Source organism: Lepidochelys kempii, chromosome 8 (assembly GCF_965140265.1).
Source record: "Lepidochelys kempii isolate rLepKem1 chromosome 8, rLepKem1.hap2, whole genome shotgun sequence".
Taxonomy (NCBI): Eukaryota; Metazoa; Chordata; order Testudines; family Cheloniidae; genus Lepidochelys; species Lepidochelys kempii.
The window spans coordinates 52,748,298-52,766,863 of record NC_133263.1 but is presented as its reverse complement, the minus strand read 5'-3'; the positions used below and the strand labels follow the sequence as shown (position 1 = coordinate 52,766,863).

Below are 18,566 nucleotides of genomic sequence, written 5' to 3'. Positions count from 1 at the left end.
TTAAAGAAACCTGAAAAAAAAGAACAGGGGCAGGACTTACCTTTTTCTCAGCAACAAGACCCTTTTATTATTTAATAAAAAAAAAGCTTTCCAACCCAGAAGCTGGCAAAGCGATCTGAAAATAGTTATAGATGCCAAACTGAAAGCAGATGTCCACAATAGCATGTATTTGAAGTATATTTAAAGGGACAGTGCTCCAATGAGCGTACATGGACTTCAGATGAACAGAATGGGGAGGGAAAGAGAAAAATACAAGCGGCTTACAAACAAGGAGACGTTAGGGAGATTTCTATGGAGAAATTGTTTGGTACTGTAACGGGTGAAGTCAGCTATCAAACACATTCTGGTCCTCAAACCCAACGCAAGGTAGTTAGGTGTAGCATAGCACTTTGGATTTGACAAGATACCTGATAAACCCTAAGTATACAATTCTAAAAATATATAAAAATTAACATGTACCACACATAGTTCAATGTTCTAAAATCATGGTAAATACATTTAAAAAATACAATTCACTCCCAAATTAGTCTGTGTTGCATTTAACAGTTGAATAGGTCCAAAATTCTAATTACCTACACTCTGCAGGAGTGTAGCAACCTAAATACAAAAGCAGTCTTCTGCTTCCAAAAACAATGGAATTCTCTTCCTGGAGCAGGAAAAAATAAAATCAGGTCAATCAATTATTACTCAAAACTACATCCATAAAACTTCCCTGTGAATTGTAAGAATGGCCATAACAGATCAGACCAATTGTCCATCTAGGTCAGTATCCTGTCTTCTGACAAGGGTCAATGCCAAGTGCTTCAGCGGGAATGAACAGAACAGGTAATCGAGTGATTCATCCCGTGTTGTCCACTCCCAGCTTCTGGCAATCAAAGACTAGGGACATCCAGAGTGTAGGATGGCATCCCTGACCATACTAGCTAATAGCCATTGATGGACCTATCCTCTATGAACTTACCTAATTCTTTTTTGAACCCAGTTATAGTTTTGGCTTTCACAACATCTCCTGGCAACGAGTTCCAAGGTTGACCATGTGTTATGTGAAGAAGTACTTTTTTGTTTTAAACCTGCTGCCTATTAATTTCATTGGGTGACCTTGGTTCTTGTGTTATATGAAAGAATAAATAACCGTTCGTCATTCACACTTATGCCTTATTAACAGTTCCTTATTAATCCATCTTCATATTTATTGAGATACTTGAAAATTGAGTCACCACCAGTAAATTCAACTACAAAATTCAGTCAATATGGAAATTATGAATGTACCATGGTGTAATCTTTCCATTTCTTTTCCTTACCTTTGCCATGTAGTTGGTAAGATTTTGCAAATATGTTGATGACACTATGTGGACTTCCCTTGGCCAGTTCCTCCCATGGTCCCTTGCTTTGTATGCCACTTGTCTGTGTGAAAAGTGGTAAATACTTTTCTGCCTCCTTCTGAAACTCTTTTATGGGCTCAAAAGCAGTTCTCTCCCCAACACAGAACTCCTTTTCTTTTAATACCTCAGCAATTTTCAAAGGAGACTGCCTATGTTGGTCACCTTCCTCCTCGGAGAGACTCCCCTCACTTAGAAGAGGCCCTTCACTGATTGAATCTGTGCTGGAATTGTGAGTAATTATTCCTTTGTTTTGACTATAAGCCTGATTTTCAGACCCAGGGGAGTCAATCTGCCTCTTTGATAAATGTCCTAGCATTCCTTCAGGTCTTTGACTCACTGGGGATCTCATTCCAAGGCTGACTGCTGCACTATGAGGCCTGATAGTTTCAGGGAGCTTTTTAAATTCACTAAGGTTGCCCACTCCAGGAAGGTTATCATCAAAGGTTGTATGAGACACACAAGTAACCAACATTTTCTGAATTCTGGCTGAGAAAACATCTTCATTATCCTCTCTCACAGGGGGACTCACAGCCTTAGCCCAGCGTCCATCATCCTGGTTCCCCAGCAGTAGTTGCTCAGAGTTCCACACTGAGCCATAGTTGATGCCAGCCCCAGCTAACTTCTTGGCTTCACTTTCAATTCTGCTAGACAAAGAAGCAGCTGTAGCTTTCAGGGCTTCAATACGATCCAGTTTACTCTTATATTGGCTGGTACCAGGCTTTACCAAGAGATCGTGCTGTGCAGCAGATGAAGTCACGAAAGGCTGAGGTGTCAAAGTCAAGGATCCCACAGCTGTGGTGTGATTCCTCCTGGTTGTCAGTACTGAGTCAAAGTCCTTTGGCAAAAGGCCCATCTGCTCCAGATCCAAAAGCTGAGAGAAAAGTCCTCCACTTGAGCCAGCAAGAGGTTGTGGATGAGAGAGTTGGACTCTTGGGCTCAGTCTATCTGGCTGTATCCACATAGGCTCCATCAAATCATTTCTAGAATCAAAAGACAAGACTGAAATTTGTGACCAAGTGCAACATTTGTGAAGTACTAAGAGTTCATGTGAACATATATCTTTGCAACAAAAAGTGTTTTTCACAGACATCAAAACACAACCATCTTTTGGGAAATAGAAATTATAGATGTACCAAAAATAGAAATGCTCTATACTGTATTTACATAAAATATACAGCATATACATACAAAGTCTAAACACTCTCTTAAATTGCATTATGTTGTACCAGATAGTATTCGTTGGTAAGAAAAAGCAAGATTTTTGCAGAAGTTTACAGAATGCAGTTCAGATGACACCTTGCTTTCCCTGCCACTCCTGTCTCATGGAATCTTCCAAGCCCAGAGAATCCTCTCCAGTTTTACTCACATTACCCTCCCAACACTTCATAGCAACTGACACACTGGGCAAGGACTAGACACATTTAGTGTGGAATATAAGCACATTCACAAATGTATAAATAAAATAAAAGCCTTTTATTATAGCTAAGTTTCCCCTAACTAGGGTTCTACAAACGCATTCCTCTTCCAGTGATCCAGTGTCTTGGAATTTCCTTCTTTAATCTTACTAGCACATAGTCTGAATATTAGATTTCCTGAGAAACTCACCAGCTAAGTCCTGCTTCTCAACTTACTACATGGCTCTCCAAATAAATTATGCAGCCATTTTAGTCTCAGTTCTTCCCTGTTATTAGCACCCATATAATGCAATATGAATATACTACTGTGATAGGCACCTGAGCAATGCCTAGGTATAGTGTGTACCAGTGTAGTATTTGAACTATTACCACTTGAATTTCCTAGCCCTAGCTAAAACTCTGCCTGCTTAAGAGACAAGTATTGCTACATTCCAAAACTGAGTTTTAATTTGACCAAGGTAATGAGATACATAAATTTAAAAAATGGTATGTGATCATGTAATTAAAGACCAGATCATAGGACACATGTACAAGGGGATAGAGGTAAGCCTTAACAGTTATTTCCTCACTTTTGAATGTTTCAATGCGCATTCTGAATATTTTGTTAATATAAATTTGATTAAATTTAGTAAGTAGTGTCCATTAATTTAAATGTCCAGAAAAGAAGATAGTCGATGCTACAAAGAACTTACAACCTAAATTAGACAATATATCAAATGACCAGATGACAGTTCAGTGTGAAAACACTGCGCAGAGATTCCACTCCATGCTGCTTCTGACTTTAGTGAATTATTGAAAAGCTTCACAGAAAATAAGCAAGAGTCTGCTTGCTACACAAGAGGAAGAGAGATTATTCCATGTATGAAGGCAATGGTGGAAGGATATAAATTGAGTATTTTGGAGGAAGCAGAAGGTTGAAATAGGAGCAAGCTGGGGAATAGGAAGAAGTTAGAACAAAGATGCAAGCAGAAACAGACTTGTGTGGAGCCCTGAAGGTGAGAATCAAAAGTTGGCACCTCAGTCTGAAAGTGAGGAAGAAAATAATGACGTGATTCAAACAGAGAATGATAATCTAACTGGCAGATATGGTTATATGATTACTTGTTCTTGCACAGGGATGACAGAGGAAAGACCAGTCCCTGATGTGGAACGCAAATCTCTGTGAGATATCTAGAGAAGAATAACAGCAGTTGATGTCAATTATATTTTAAATACTATTTACAGATGCTATAATTTTGAGGCAGATTGGTAACCAAAATTTAATTTTTCATACATTAGATTCCTGTACAACCTCAAAATAAAAATTTATTACTGTACTTCAAATAAGTCACTGACTGAAACATCCATACTTACTTACCTAACAAGAGGCTGTGGAGGTTCCGACAGGGACATATCACTACTGGAAGATGCACTAGGAGGACGCTCCTGTACCTTGTTTTCTTTGTCAGATTCCCCAGATGGTTGATATCCAGGCCTGGGCTAGAAATAAAGAGAAAACACTAACAGCAAAATTTTCAGAAGCACCTAAAGTGACTGAGTAGCTTAAGTCTCATTAAAGTCAAAGGGACTAGAAGAAACTCCACATTAAAGTTTTACTAGCATGCAAAAATAGAAAAAAGGAGAGGGCATTCAAGATTTTTGTCCCAACAAAACTGACTGGGACACAAGCTTTACTCACACACAAGAGCCAGCCAAAGAGGAACCAGGAAAGTTAACAGTGATGACCTGTCATCCAACAACCACATTTCACATTCAGCCTCAAATAGCAGTGAGTTGAATGACCTCAATAGTCACAGCTCTGCAAAAGTAAGCTGAACTGAAGCCCCTCATTCAGTCTGAGGCGTTCTATTGTATGCATTTCTTAAGTTTCAATCACTGTATCAGTTAATCAATACATTAAACTCAGATGCTGGTTAGAATTACAAGATACTGAATTTCCATTCACTATTATTGTGTGTCTTGCTGACGCAAGGAGATTCTGCAGTTTATCTGTCTTGTGGGCAAATAAAATTTTGGTTTGTGGTATAGATCATTATTTTCATAGGTATAATCTGCTTCTTTCCTTAACTGCTAGCTTAATAAAGATAATTCAGGACCTTCCTAAGTATTCTACCCTCTATTTCTATGCCTATCTTTAAAATACTGAGTAGTGAAACTGCCATACCTGCATTTCCTGAGCAATAGGGAGCTGAGAAGTTTCCTCTAGCAAAGTGTGTTCCAGCAACAGTTTAGAATAGGTTTCCTGTAGTCGCCTAGCTGCTGAAGGTTCAGAAGTTGGCATGTTCTTTGCCTTAGCAAAAGCCTCTCTCTGTTTCTTGTAAAGCTCTTGAAGTCGTTTGTTCTTTCGTTCTGTTGCCTCTTTCTGTGCCTTCTTCTCTTCATTCTGCCTCCTCTTCCTCTCCTCTTGCTGTCTAATAATGTACTGGCGAACCTCATCTGTGTCATAGTGACGCTTCTTGGAGATAACTTGAGGCTCTTCACTAGCAGCTAACTTGTCTGGTTTCCTTTTTGTTGGACTGTGGCTCCTGGCACCTTGTGTAGGCACTGCAGATTTCTGACTTTGCCTTTCCCCATCTTTCTCTTGTTTTGTACTTGGAATCACTGAGTCCAGCTGCAGGTCATCAAGAATTCCACGTATCTCTACAGGCAGAAAGTCCTTATTTAAGGAGGTATGGTCTTCATCTTGTTTACTACCTGGAAAAGTAGAGTCCAATTTCTTCAGGTTACTCTCGGACTGTACTTTACTCCTTGACCATTCAGAACTTCTTGGACAGGTTTTGTGGGTAACATCCAGCCTGGGATCTGACCCTGTCCTTCCAATAGGGCCTGCTGAAGAATTAAAGGTGTCAGATGATACATCTAAACATTCTGAATGGGAAAGAAAGGTGGGGAGGGGAGATTTTCTTTGTTTCAAACAAATCACATAAAAATGATCAATAATTGAAGAGCATAAAAAGTAAGGAGATGAACTAGTATTCTTTTGTCAGTTCCAACCGAAAGAGAAAACATCCTGTTTTATATATCAAAAGCACTGTACTAAAAAGCTTTGATATATAAAGTTAAGATTTGGGAAGTAGAAGCCACCACTGAAATATATGCAAAAAATTTTAACGCACCAAGCAGAGCCAATGACTTCCAAAGATATTATATATATAAATATAAAATACTAATATATAATAATATAATATAGTACTAATTGGAAACAGATAGGCTGTAGCCAGGACACTGCTACCAAAATGCACATATTTTAACAGTTTCCATTAGCACTACTATAGTTAAGGATCTATCAGTTTATAATTAAATCCCTCCCATACAGCTTTACAAATATGCTGTAAAGTTTGCTTCAGAATGAAACTAGACATTGGGCAAAAAAATTACTACAAGTCCAATTTTTCTTCCAAATTTGATGTGAAATGTGTACATTGTTGGAATACCCAAAGAATCTTGCAAGTTTTATAGTCTTTTCTTTACAGCTTTTTAAATCAAAATGGCCACATTAAATTTGTATGAAACAAAGTGTCCATCCATATATGAATCTATGAATGAGCTATCAAAGTAATCTTAAGTAAAAATATAGATTTGCCACATTGGATTGGACTGTAGCCATTAAGACCAAAGGTGGCCAAAATCTGCTGCTTCAAAGGAAAGAAGAATTCTTGTAATACACTATTACAACTCTCTAACATGGGAAAAAATTCTTCTTGATCTCTACAGTGAGAATTTTGTGTCATGAAGCTTTGGAATTACTTTTCTCTTAACACCATAACTACAAATGTGAAAATGTGAGAGTTCAAGGATTTTGCTTTTGCTATAAGATGCAGATCAGAATTTGCCTCCAAGTTTACAACCAGGATTCTTTAATTATGGCGAGGGTTACAAAAAGGTATAACTGATTCCATAATAAAACACAACTGAAGATCTTAAACTACAACCCTGGGCTTATCTATACACACAAATTTCACCAGTTTTAATTATAGGTGTAATGTTGCACCAAATTAGCTAAACCACTGCAACTTTTCGTAGTGATATAAGTGTTCACACAAAGTTGCAAACTGGTGCAACACCACTCTTTTTTAATTCAAAACACAGATTAATTTTCTTCCAACTTTGCAGAAACACTCTTTGCCTTAAAAGCAAAAACAAACAAAAACCCCCACACTTGGTTACTTATCTTACAGTATCTGTGACTCTTCAAGATGTTCTTGTCTGTGCGGATCCCACTCCAGGTGCCCAGTTCAGTGCCTTGATCTTTGGAAAAAGCAGTGTCCACTGTGGCCGGGTGCCTGCATCCTGAATGTCCTCACGCTCTCCCCTGTCCCTTCCCCCGACACAAGGGCATAAAGGGCAGAGCAGCTGCAACTCTCCCTCAGTTCCCTGGCTAATTCAGAGAACTCCAAAAAAGTGGGAAATCGAGGCTGGATTGTGGAGCGGGATCCACACTGATGATAACATCTTGAAAAACCAGTTACTGTAAAGGTGAATAACCACTTTTTCTTAATCAAATGTGTTCATGTGGATCCAACTCCAAGTGGCTGATAAGCAATGCCCTATCTGGAGGTGGTATAAAGGAGTCCTGACTGCCACTAAAGAATGGTTATAATACTGCAGTGCAGACCTTGGCATCTGATCCTGCGGTCAGATCAAGGGAGCCCTCAAGGGGTGCATGTAGCTGACTTGCAAATGTCAGATATGCGGAGGTTTCTGAAACAAGAAAAGGAAGCAGTTTATGCTCCAGTGGAATATGCTTTAACCTTTGGAGGAAGAGGTATTTCAGCCATATGGTAGCAAACTGATGCACTGAGTAACCCATTTTGATACTCTCTGGGAGGAGATGATTTAGCCCTTCAGGTCACTGGAGAAAAGGCAATAAAAGACAGGAAGACAGTCAAAGGATCTGTCCTGAAAGGGTAGTATAATAAAGCCCTTGAAACATCAAGGCATGGAGTTTCTTCTCCCTGCGAGCAAAATGGAGTTTAGGAAAGAAAATAGGTAAAGTGATGGACCAGTTTGAATTAAACCTGGATGTTAGAAAAACCTCGGATGAGGTGTCAACATCACCTTGCCTCTGCAGAACGTTGTGTAAGGAAGATCAATCACGAGAGCTTGGACGTTGCTGATCCTACTGGCCGACGTGATGGGATTAAAAAGACTGTCAAGAGAATGAGAGGTGGTGGAAAGAGCATACTAAAAGGTGCTCCAAGAGTGGCATCATGAGGTTTGCAAGGATGATATTAAGATTCCATGCAGGAGAGAGTTCTCTGACTATTGGGTAAGTATGCAGTAACTCCTTTAGAAATCTGGATACCATAGGATAAAAAAAATGAATATGACTGGACAAGTGCATGACATGCAGCAAATGCTGCAATGCGGACTGTAATGTAATTGAAAAAACTCCAAAATGTTTTAAATATACGATATAGTTAAGAATCTTTGGTATAAAAGCTTTCAGCAAGTCAAAGTTGTGCTGAGCTACTCAAGCTAAAAAATTTTTCCATTTGTAGGAAAAAGACCTCCTCATGGCGGATTTCTGCTTTGGAACAGGATCTTGTAGAGAGCAGACTCAGTCAGTGACGCTCAACAAGCCTACATCCAGACTATCAGATGCAATGACCCTTGATCTTGATGTAGTAGCTGACCTTGATGCTGCAATACTACATTTAGGCTTGGCAGAATTAAATTCTAATTGCTATCTATTGGTAAACTGATTTTCAGCTGACACACTGAAATCGACGAAAAAAAATATCAATTAGTCAGTGAGCCTACTGGGATCGGATATCACCAGCCCTGTAACCATGGAGGGAGCACTCTGTAGCGAGTCCCCTACAACCCTGCTGTCACAGGAGTACGTGAGTGGGTCAGAGACAACAGAGCTGCAGAGGGCTCCCTGAGCAGCCTCAGGACTGGTGGCACCCAATCCCTACAGGCACAAGATACAGCAGGAGGTTGTGGTCCTGGCATGGCAGAGCAGAGACCCCTGACCAGGACTGCAAGGAGGAGGAGCCCCCAACAGCAGGGGAGGCCACACCACTGCTGAATGGCTCCTGCAACAGTGCAGTGAGCCCTCTGCAGCCCACTATCATGGATCTACTCCCTCTCACCAGCTGGGAATGCAGGGGGTCTCTGCTCTGCTCCTCCAGGATTGCAGCCATCTTTACACCTTGTCCCTGCAGGAATTGAGTGTTACTGGCCATGCAGGGAGACCTCTGCTGCTCCACTGTCACAGGAGTGAGGTGCCATGATAGTGCAATTGAAGAGGGCTCCCTGCATGGCCACGGGGCCAGTGACACCCGATCCCGGAAGGAACAATGTGTCAGGGAGGCTGCAGTTGTCCTGGCCCAGTGGAACAGAGACCCCTGGCCAGGATTGCAAGGATGAGGACAAGCTCCTGGCTATAGGGGAAGTCACTACGCTACTGAGAATTTCCTGTCCGGGAATGGCTCCCACACTCCCGGCTGGTGAGACTCAAGCCCCGAAGGCATAAGGTGTGGGAAAGGCTGCAGTGCTAGCTCAGCAGAGCAGACACCCCCGGCCAGAATTGCCTCTCCCTAGTCGCAGAGGAAGCCACCCAGCTGCTGAATGATTTCATCCCCTGGCTGAAGCCATTTAGCAGTGGGGTGATCTCCCCCATGGCCGAGAGCTTGTCCTTCTTGAGGCCCTGGCTGAAGGTCTCTGCTATGCCCTTCCTGGACCCCAGCCTTTCCTGTACCTTTTGGCTGCATGTCACCGGTCCCATGGCCATGCAGCGAGCACTCTGCAGTTTTATTGTCATGGACCCGCTCACTTACTCACCAGCCAGGAGTGTGGGAGCTGTCCCCAGGCAGGAACCGTTCAGCTGCAGGGTGGCCTCCCCTATGGCCAAGGGCTCGTTTTTCTCCTTACAGTCCTGGCTGCAGAGGGCTCTGCTCTGCCAGGCCAGGATGACCTCCCCATCCCCGCACCGCATCTTGTGCCCTAGTGTCTTGGCCCCCCAGCCACACAGGAAGCCCTCTGCAGCTCATCACTGTTAGCACTGCCCTAACTCTAACTCCAGCCTTCCCCCCACAATCATAAAAATAAAAATAGTTGTTAGAAAAAAAATCTTTAAAATAAAATTTTATATATATCATCTAAATTAGAAAAAACAAAAACTTGAGTTTGCCAAACCCATCTATATTTGGGCAGTCTGGAAGTGGAATGGGAGGCTAAGCAGATGTCTGGGGAAGGTCTATCAACCAGAACTGTCTTGACCTGTATGGGACCATCAGGACTAATGAGAGAGACTCTGTCTCATCACGTCTTGCATGTCATTCTGGGAATCGGTGAGAATGTGTATATGAGACCTTGATCCAACAGTATGAGAAACGCCTCTTGCAATGAACCTGCCTCCCCAAAACAAAAGGCTGGACATTTCAGATGGTCTTTGGTGACGAACAACTCTATGATGGGATTTCCCCACCAGTGAAAAGAAATCAGTTTGATAAAGCTCTTCAGAGACCACTCGTAGTTGGTGATGAATTGTCTGCTTAGTAGTCTGCTAAACTTTGCTGACTCCTGTGAGATGGAGAGATGTTACCTGGGTTGTTGGCAAAATGTCCATAAAACTTGATAGCTTCTGACATGGGGGTGATGAGCAGGAGCAGATGCACCTGCAGATGTGTTGACTATATGAATCTGTACTGTGGAATTCCATAGGACAGTCTGGGACGCCATGGAAGTTAATTTGATTGCTTGGAGTTTCAGAACATTTACGTGAAGAGTTATTTTCTTTTGAGATCGAATCCTTTGTACCTGGGGTGGTTCAGGTGAACACACCAACCTGCTCATGATGTATCATGATCAGCATCTTTGCAGGAGTTAGAGAGAAGAGAACCCACTCTGGAAATTCTTGGGGTTGGACCACCAATCAGTTCAGTCCTGATGGGATGAGTGATGGGACTACAGTTCTCATGCTAATTTGATCTCTTGTAGGACAATACACCAACTTTAGCCAGGCTTGTAACAGGCACGAGTGAAGTTTGCCAAGAAGCTTCATGTAAGTGCAGAGTGACATGGTCTAGAAATCCGAGACAGCTCCATGCTGTGTATGCTGGATTCAATTTAATACTGGTGATTATTGACTGAAGAAACAGAAATCTGTCTTCAGAAAGATATGACATCACCAATTTGGAGTCACTCAAGGCTTCTATTAATTCTTTTGCCTGTGATGGGATGGGAGACTCTCTCATAGTTCACGAAAAGGCCCATTTGAGTGAACAAGTGAAGGACATAGTTCAAAGCTGCAGTAAGCTCCTGATGGGATAAGCCTTTGATTAGCCAATCATCTAGATATGCATAGACATGGATGCCTTGTCTAGCCAGTGTCTGAGGTATCAACGGCTGCTGGTAGCAATGTTTTGGCTACTAGATAGGGCCTGTTAATTGACTAATCATAATTGTAGTGAGGCTGATGAACAGGCCATTTTCCCAAATGAACTCAGTTTCTTGGGATATCTCTCACCTTAGATTTTTCAAGCACAGGAGAAACCACCAAAGAGCCTGGTAGTGTTTCTCTGCTCTGTTAGCCGTAGGAGGTAGAGTAGCGGGTGTTTGCCACAAGGTCTTAGCTCCAGGAGGTCCTCGTTGACAGGTTGTACTATCCTAGCAGGAGCAGATGAGTGCAGAGTACCAAAAAGCTTGTGAGAGCTTGTTTTAAGTGACAGACATTTCAATGTCAAGTACCTTGGCAATTCTGGGGCACAGGTCCTGAAACTTTTGAAGTCATCAGATTCTGGTACAAGGGTTGATGGTACAGCTTTGGCTGGGGAAGGAAGACAATGGTTGCCTGAAATGCAAAGGACAATGCTCCTGCTGTTCTCTAGTGTCTGTTCCTCTTCAGCTACTTACTCACTCATCTCTCTCAAAATGATGGTGATCTGGGCACAGATGTGGAGGGGAAAATGGAGATCTACTCTACTTCCTAGAATGTAGGAAGGTCTTCTGGATGTCCAGGACAGAGATCCCCAATATGCACAATCCCACGATGGCACACTGTATTGGTAAGATTGGTTCAGATTGGGCTGACCAAGCCATTTGTAGGCCTGTGATGGATGTGTGTAGGAGCTCCAAAGAAAGAGCCTCTTGTTTGCAGTGATATAATGATCTGAGGTGAGAAGACTCCTTGCTAGACCATGGAGAAAGAGAGTGCTTCAGTGAGGAGGACAACAAAGAAACAGTCAAGGGACAGCCTGACCTCTGGGGAGACCTTAATGCCAAGAAGTCAAAATTATACACTGGTGCCAATTATGAAAGTCTTAGTACCAAAAACATCACCGGGCACAAGATAGTCTCCTCCAGTAAAAAACCATCAGGCACCAGTAGAGATTCCATAGATGGTGCTGATATTGAAGCTGCCACCAGTGTCAATGCCTGTGCCAGTGGTATTGTAAGCACTGGTACCACCTGAGGCTAATACTTCTTCAGCACTAAGCTGAAGGTTGAGCCAGCATCACTTACTCCTCCTGTGACAGGCAGAGGCATAGTGGTTTGTTCCCTGGAGAACTGATGTTTGCGCCCTTCCTTACAGAAAGATAGGGACTGATGCCAGGAGCCATGTCTGTCTCTATATTTGGCCTCATGTCTCATAGAAGAAGCTGCACCAGTCTTCAGTGCCAGCATGGACTTTGGTGCCAGAGCCTTGCCTGATGCCAAGGATTTTTTGTTGGTACCCATCTTAGGAGTCATGTGCTGCGTAGCAGGGGCACTAGCAGCCTAGGACTTAACAGTGGTCAGATCTGTCTCAGAAGTTGATCCTCCCTCTTCAGGGTCTGAAGTGACCCTATGCACTGTTTGAGGCACTGAAATTTTATACAGGTTTCCCTGGATTTCCCTGTCCTTGTGGAAAAAGGTCAGCACAGCAAACACCAACCTGGAATATGGCTCTCACCAAGGGAGAAAAAATGGTGGCTGTGGCCAGTGATGAGAGGGATTAAGCCACCCAGAAAAGATGTGGTTTGCAGTCTGAAGGCTTTGAATCTACCATTTTGGTGCAGAAAGAGGCGCTATGTGCCAAAGGGAAAAATACAGTCCTTCGCTTTTTTAAAAGACAAGCCAAACAGGAAAAAAATAACAGAGGGTAAAAAGGGAAAAATTAGCACTGAGTTAAGAGAAGGAACAATAAGGGGTAGCAGACAAATGCTACTAGTTTTGTCTCAGTGCCAGGGCTGGTAAGAGGGAACAGAGGGACTGTACGGCTGCTCTACCCTTTATGCTCGAGGTGGGAAAGGAGAGGCACAACGGCATGGAAGGTGCAGACACAGAGCCAGTGGACGCAGCTATTCAAAAAGATTCTGCTGTCATGTTCATATACACCTGGAGTGGGATCCACAAGACACAAAAAACTGACACTTTTCAGGCCAAACTAGTTTTCCAAGTCAAAGTCATATAAGATAAAAATAGGGCTTTATAACAAAAGCAGGTTGAGTTGCAACCTTAACTGCTGCATCCTCCTTATATAGTAGGAGCCTCCTCAAATCTTAGAAGTCCGCAAAGTTGTTAAATAAAAAATTAAAACCAACAGAAAAAGCTAGTGTTAAATACAGCACAGCTTACGAGATTTAGTAGCTCTCTCCCTCCCATTTCTGTCACTGGATGTTGCTCTTCTGTGCTGTTGCTCTACTTTAGGTGCTGGACCCAGTATCTTTTTCACTAGCTTTTGTCCATCCCGCCAAGAAGATGTACTTATCAGATGGCTTCCACCTAAACAAAGAGCAAATAATGAAGTACAGCATGTATTTTCCAGTGTATCTTGAATTTACCTAGTACTTACGATAAACCTTCTACTTATTATTACACTAAGAAACCAAACAAATGGTACGACTTCAGTTGCACAACCCAGGCCTAACAAATAGCCTTGAAGCATAAAAGTATATGAAGGCTAAGGTATAATGTTTATTACTGAGGTACAGCACAAAGTAAAAACCCAAAGCATCTTGCAGTAACTTGTATCCCTACAAAAAACTGTAGAAGTAATAGTCCTGTGCTGGCCTAAGAGATTTGATGACAAGTGTTAGTGAAGATAAAGAGAGAGAGAATCTGTAGAAGATTGTGAGGTTGAGAAAAGAGGCTTTGTATCTTGAGTAGGGGTAGGAAAATGAGAAAGCAGAGAAGAAATAGAATAAGAGAGAGATAAAATGTCAGAGTAGTGAGAATAAAAGGAGGCCCAGAATGGAGGGAGGGGGGAATGAATGATTCGTCTTTAAGTACTGAAGCTAAATGAGCACCTATTTAGTTTACAGAAAGGACTTTAGAAAGCAACAGCATTTTTAATAGCAAATTTGCTGATGAAATAGATGGCTCTTATGAATGTACAAATGAGAGTCAACAACAGTCCTGGGCTATGCAAATCCACTGCATTCTAGCAAGACATTCTGTGAAGGGGAAGCTTTAAAGGGTTAAGATGCTATCTTAATGGTTTATGCATTGCTTAGGAACAGAATGCAGTTTTAAAGGGCCACATCACCATTATTTTTTTCAAACATGCATTAATATTATTCTACGATCCTATATCAGATCAGAGGCTGACAGATCTGGTACAAAGGTATCTTCACTGAATGCTTATAAGGTTAAACATGTAAATTCGTCTGACTAGTTTTTCTTCCCTTTAGCTTCCCACACAATATTTAATGACCTTTTGAAGTAAAGCACCAAGATCCTTGGATGAAAAGTATATATATAAGTGCAAAGCAGTACACTAATTATTTAATTTGGGCCATTTATCACTTTAATCTCTGCTGAGAAACAGGTAATTTGCAGGTAATTAATAATCAGGTCAATTTGTCTCCCTCTTAGTTGGGATTTCCAACTATATATGTTCATACATTAGAGCATGAGCATAGTTTAAAAACTAGACATAAATAAATAGGGATTACAGCCTGCTGGCCCTACAGGGTTCTGAGAAGCCTAGACATTGAATCTAACTAAATTTAAAAGTAAACCCAACACAGCAGATCTAGTATATTTTCACATTTAATATCTTCAATGTTCCTTTAATGGAAGCAGTAGACCTCTATGATAACAGGTTGAAAAGCCACCATTTCAGTGGCTACTTAAATTGTAAGCTATACACATGTTTTATGAACCTGTCACTTGAACTTGAAACAGGTTACCATGAACCTTTTTAAAAGAGATGCACCAGCCAAAGAGATTCTCTTGCTCAACTTGCTGCTCTCAAGTACTTCTATGCCCCTCCACAAAGCCAGAAGGAAGAGCTCATCTTCTATTTCAGCTCAGCTGTCTACACTAAAAGAAGCTAACAAAGCAGAATATGAGCTGCAGTTATTTATAATACCTGGCTGTGTTATGCGTTCTGTTACTGCAGTGCCTGGAGGGGGAGGGAACATCATTACAGATATAACACTGAACTAGCTTTGGTGCCTCTCCTCTAAGAATTTCAGCATAAAAACATGAGGAGAATTACACAGCCCAACACAGAGATAGGTGCAGCTGGATAACACCACGAAATCAACATGGCTACTGAGTTCAACTGCCTCTGTGCTATTCCCCCTTTCTGGACTAATGATATGATCACAAATATTTTATGGAAAACTCTTAATTAATTTTTCTTTTCAAGGAGATATTTGGTTCCATTCTTAATCCATGAGGCCCACAAGCATTGCTTAATTCAGGCTACCCTTTCAACTTTGTCTGGGAACTCCATCTTCAGATTCCTAAATAAAACCAAACTGAAGGTAGCAGTTCTAAAATTCAATCTACTTTAAAGACAAATCCAGAACACACAACTTCTGTTAGAGTTTTGATAATTCTACTTTCTATGTAAGGGAGGAGGCTTAGCCATTCACAGATCCTGAACAACATGAATTCAACAGGGAACAAAGAAACAGCTTCATATCTAACATTTACTTTCAATACCAGTTTCAACTATTAGCCACCATCACTAAAATGAGACATTTACACACTGCTTCCCTGAGTACCATATACTGAGTGCACAGTTCTATATTGTGCCACATTAACTTTGTTCCTGAAACTCTTTGGGAGTAATAAATTTGTATATGGCTTAACTTTATAAGCCCAGTTAAAGAAAAAAAGAGCTCGCTAACTACAGACCACAGTACATTCTGAGGTTAAATATGCAGAAATAAATACCCTATGCATTTTTTAAGCTATGTTAGTATATTGATTGGGTTGCTTATTTGACTTGAAAGTTCAATTCAAAAATAATTCCATCTGAAAGTTTTTCCATTTACTTTTGTTACTTATAATATCAAAGATTAGTACAATTTAAAGGAAAATTGTCTCCCTTCATTGTTTCAGTTGGGGTACAGGAAAAGTAATGGAGAAGGAAGTTGTTCCTTTCTACCTCCCAATTCCCTCCACAGACCTGGACCTGTACACAGGAAGGGGGGTGGGGGGAATGAGGAAAAAAGAGAGGGACTCCTTCATTCTATTCCCAATCCATCAGGCCATAGAAGGATAATACAACAGGTTCCATTGACCCCACCCCACCTACAAACAGTGGAGGCTGTTGGTCCCTCCATCATTGCTGGCATCTATCTGTGAGATAGGATAGGCACCAGGAAAGCAACATGCAGCGTCCCACTGTGACACTCTGTACCCCAAAGCAACACCCTGGCACTCCCGAATTCACCAGTGTTATAATTGCAACAAATCTTGTACAAAATGTGTCATGTGAGGTGTTAATGGAAAAGTTATGGTTTGCTGAATATGATTATCCTATTTCTATGCATGTATCATTTTTGTATCTGAAGTTATGAATATTGACTATGTACCTGTATTTCAAATGTGTTTGCTCCTGTGGTAACTCCCATAAGGTAGTTTACATCCAGTCTAGCCAGCACATTGTGAATGGACTATTCAAGTGGATGGCCCGTCATTTAACACAATGGGCCCTGGAAGAAGCTTATCCCCACCTGGTGGACTTTCCTCTGAATGTTCTAGCCAGAATATGGGTAATGGCCCCTGCTATGACTCATCGAAGCATGGAAAAGCATGTGACCAGCTCATGTGACACTGTATTTTTCCACTAACTGTGCTGGAGGCTTTTTTTGGGACAATTAAGTTCCCTCCACATGGAAGAAGCTATAAAATAGGAAAGTGGCATCATCCCTTGGCCTCACTCCCCCCACAACTCAAAACCTGGAAACACCTCAGGAACAAAGACTTTGACTGGGGAGCTGATCCCAGGCTGGAAAGGAGGAGTTCCAGCCTGTGTATGGAAAACTGATGAACTGTTTGTACCATCAGGGTGAGACACTGCTTGATTCAAATCCTATCTAGTTTATAGAACTTAGATTGTGATTTTGTTTTATTTCTTAGGTAATCTACTTTATCTGTACATTTATTACTTATAATCACTTTAAATCTATCTTTCTGTAGTTAATAAATCTGTTCTATATATATATTTTTTTTTACCTAGAACAGTGTGTTGTTTGAAGTGTAAAGGGAAATCTCTCAGGAACAGAGGCGGGCTGGTGCATGTCCTCTCCACACTGAGGGGGGGGGTGAACTGGGTAAATAACTTACACTGATCAGGCTTCTGACTATAGTGGAGTTGCATCTTACGTGGGGGTTAGGTTCTAAAGTCAGCACGTAAGGCGAAAATCGCATATAGTCAAAAAGAGAGAGAGAGAGAGAGACGGAAGAATGAAAGAATAAAGAAGGGAGAAAGACGACTTCAACGGCGTTCTGCGCAAACCGGAGTGCTTCAGGATGGCCAAAGCATTGTCTATGATCAGCAACACTTTAAAGTCAAGTCCTTTCTCTTCAAGGTACCGCTTGACCTCTGGAATGACACACTTGTGGAACCAATCCAGAAATAATGCTGCCATCACCCAAGCCTTTTTATTTGATTGCCAGAACACAGGCAGCAGATTTTTGTTCTTGTCTTTTAGGCCACGGAGATTCGCAGCCCTGTAGAGCAAGCCCGGCTTTATTAAAAGCCCACCACATTGCCACAAAACGCCACAGTCACACGGTCTTTAGCTGCTTTGAAGCCAGGGGCTTGTCTTTCTGATTTCGAAGGGTAAGTGCGGTTGGGCATTTTTTTCCAGAAGAACCCAGTCTCGTCAGCATTATAAACTTGTTCCAGAAGCTAGCCCTTTTCTTCTATGATTTTCTTTAATTGTTCGGGGTAGGCTTTTGCTGCCTCTTCACTGGGAGATGCAGCTTCACCAGTAGTCTGCACGTTTTTGAGGTTGAAGCGGTTCCTAAAACTGTTAAGCCAACCTTGGTTGGCTTTGAATTCCTTCTCATCAGAAGGCTGTCCCTCTTCGGTGGGAGGTTTGAACAGCACGTAGAGGCTAAGACCCTTTTCTCGCAACGTGTTGATATCGATAGGCACATGTTTACGGTTCATGTCTTCCAGCCATAAGTTTAATGCCTTTTCAGTCTTCACTAAAGTCTTATCACGCACCTGGCTCGTCATCTTAGCAGTTATTGGAGCACTTGATGCCACAGCTTGATGAATTTCTCTCTCTCGAATCTTGATGACACGGATGCTAGAATCGTTGCAGCCATATTTACACGCCACACTGGAGACTGACATACCGTCTCTCAATAAGACCAGCACAGCCAGTTTTTCCTCCAGTGCTGGAACAGATCACTGTTTCTTCAGATGAGCACCAGATGAAGTAGTTGGTTTGCATTTAGGGGCCATGATGTATGAAAAATACGTATCTTTAAACACTAGACTCACTCAGCACGGCGAGATGCTCACTGGATCGGCGGGCAGCGATCGATCCAATGGGGGTAGATTTATCACATCTAGTCTAGACGC

The 18,566-nt window shown here is 41.7% G+C and overlaps 1 protein-coding gene across 11 annotated transcripts in view; it reads right to left on the bottom strand.

The window, feature by feature from the left end:
* Nucleotides 1-18,566, bottom strand: part of CEP350 (centrosomal protein 350) — a 141,300-nt gene that overhangs the window by 83,681 nt on the left and 39,053 nt on the right. For 8 of the 11 annotated variants that reach the window (XM_073356563.1, XM_073356555.1, XM_073356564.1 and 5 more), the window contains 4 exons: nt 13,364-13,510; nt 4,962-5,665; nt 4,155-4,276; nt 1,302-2,362 (listed from right to left, as the gene is read on the bottom strand). In XM_073356563.1, coding sequence (XP_073212664.1) covers nt 1,302-2,362; nt 4,155-4,276; nt 4,962-5,665; nt 13,364-13,510 — 2,034 coding nt within the window. The remainder of the gene's footprint in view (nt 1-1,301; nt 2,363-4,154; nt 4,277-4,961; nt 5,666-13,363; nt 13,511-18,566) is intronic. The other 3 variants (XM_073356560.1, XM_073356566.1, XM_073356561.1) reach the window with 2 other exon arrangements.